Here is a 1,836-nt window from a genome sequence, read left to right as displayed (position 1 = left end):
TCTGACCATCAAACTTTTCTCCAGACGCCGTTTGGCTCGTCCACGTGGGCAGATTTCAGTTGAGCTCGTTGATTTTGGAGCAGGAGCTTCTTTCTTGGTCCATGGAGATGTGAGACTGGCTTCACTGTGGAAGTGACACTGGTGTTCCAGCAGATTCCAGTCCACAGCAGGCTTGATCCTGGGTGTTCCTGCACATCCTAACAGTTTCCTGTCATCTGAGGGCGACAGTCTGGGTCTCTCCCAGACCTCAGTGGGGACAGATCTGAGTCACTTGTATTTCTGTGATCCTCGTGGAGTCCATCGCTGCCTCCGGTTCTGATTCGGCAATCCTCCTCTGAACAGGTGTTTAGTGTTCAGGTGACTCTTAGCTGATGACGGTCCAGCTGCAGCCGTAACACAGGAAGCTCGTCACACTCGTTCAGATTTAAAGAATTAAATAAAAAGTAAAATGATCCCTGTTTGTTTTTACAGTCAGCTGCATGTGATGGACGAGACTCACGTGATCAACCAGGTGAAGGAGGACGTGTGCTACGTCTCGCAGCAGTTCTACAAGGACATGGAGATCGCCCAGTAAGCAGCACGCTTTAGCCTGAGCTTCATATCCTGATCTGGGACTCTAAACAGTGTGACAGGGTTTCAGTGTTTTATCCTACGTTAGTCCTACGTTAACAGCTGGATTGTGAGTCCCTGTGTCAGAGTGTAAATGCACAGCAGCTGCTGGTTAACGCTGGACACCTGCTGTGATTTGTCAGGGCCAAGGGCGAGGAGAACACGGCGATGAGGGATTACGTGCTTCCAGATTTCAGCTCCATTAAGAAAGGCTTCTGCAAGGTGAGAGACCCTCAGCAGGAGAGCTCGTGTTAACGCGCTGTCAGTGAGAACGTGTCGCTGCGATCCAGTCACGTGGCTTTGTCCTCGTTTTGGCAGCATCTTCAGTGTGTGTGTGTGTGAATGACACATTCATGGCTCTCTGGTGTTTCTGCTCACCAGCCCCGTGAGGAGATGGTCTTCAGTGGGAAGTACAAAACAGGAGAGCAGATCCTGAGGCTGGCCAACGAGCGCTTCGCCGTCCCCGAGATGCTCTTCCATCCGTCCGACATCGGGATCCAGGAGATGGGAATCCCAGAGTCCATCGTCCACTCGGTGGAGTCGCTGCCTGAAGGTCAGCGGCTGATCCACGGCGGCGTGCCGGGGTCACCGAAACACAGATTTATGAATGACACGGATTCTGTGAGCGTAGAGAAGAAAACCCATCAGAGCCTGTCACTGATTTCTGAGTTAATAGCAGCAGAGACGAGGAGACGGCTTCCCTGTAACTTTAATCACGGAGACCTTTTGGCAGCGAGCCGACGGTTCGATTCCCAGCCTGCATGTTGCTCCTGCTCACTTCCCACATTCCTGTCACATACACGACAGATACAACTTCAATAATAATGCTAATAAATCAAATAATTTAACTATACAGTAATGTAATCATATAAAAGTATATTTAATCAAAAGCACCAGACGTTCAGCTTCCTGTCCGTCGTCACTGTCGCTGTCCAATAAGAATCAAAATAAAGTGTAAACATAAAATCTCATAATCCAAAATAAATCAAGTGTAGATGAACTACTCATCTCGTTTCTGTTTTAAAGCTGCAGAGCAATAAAAACTGAATGTTACAGTTAAATAAAAAAGTACTCTGACACTTTCAAAGACGGCCTGCGGGTGGCGCTGTGAGGAACAGCAGCTCAGCGTTTTGGTAAACGTGTGAATCTGTCCTCAGAGATGCAGCCGCACTTCTACCGGAACGTCGTGCTGACCGGAGGGAACACGCTGTTTCCCGGCTTCAGAGA

The 1,836-nt window shown here is 49.1% G+C and overlaps 1 protein-coding gene across 1 annotated transcript in view; it reads left to right on the top strand.

Annotated features, from left to right (window-relative positions):
- The window catches only part of actr6 (actin related protein 6), a 7,243-nt gene that overhangs the window by 3,346 nt on the left and 2,061 nt on the right, over window positions 1–1,836 (top strand). Inside the window, exons 7-10 of the mRNA XM_005745121.2 lie at window positions 472–570; window positions 753–831; window positions 991–1,162; window positions 1,767–1,836. Coding sequence (XP_005745178.1) covers window positions 472–570; window positions 753–831; window positions 991–1,162; window positions 1,767–1,836 — 420 coding nt within the window. The remainder of the gene's footprint in view (window positions 1–471; window positions 571–752; window positions 832–990; window positions 1,163–1,766) is intronic.

This window comes from Pundamilia nyererei, unplaced genomic scaffold (assembly GCF_000239375.1).
Source record: "Pundamilia nyererei isolate P.nyererei 1_Seehausen unplaced genomic scaffold, PunNye1.0 scaffold00154, whole genome shotgun sequence".
NCBI classification, from domain to species: domain Eukaryota; kingdom Metazoa; phylum Chordata; class Actinopteri; order Cichliformes; family Cichlidae; genus Pundamilia; species Pundamilia nyererei.
Note: the sequence above shows the minus strand (reverse complement) of the source record. Positions and strands in the feature narration are given on the sequence as shown.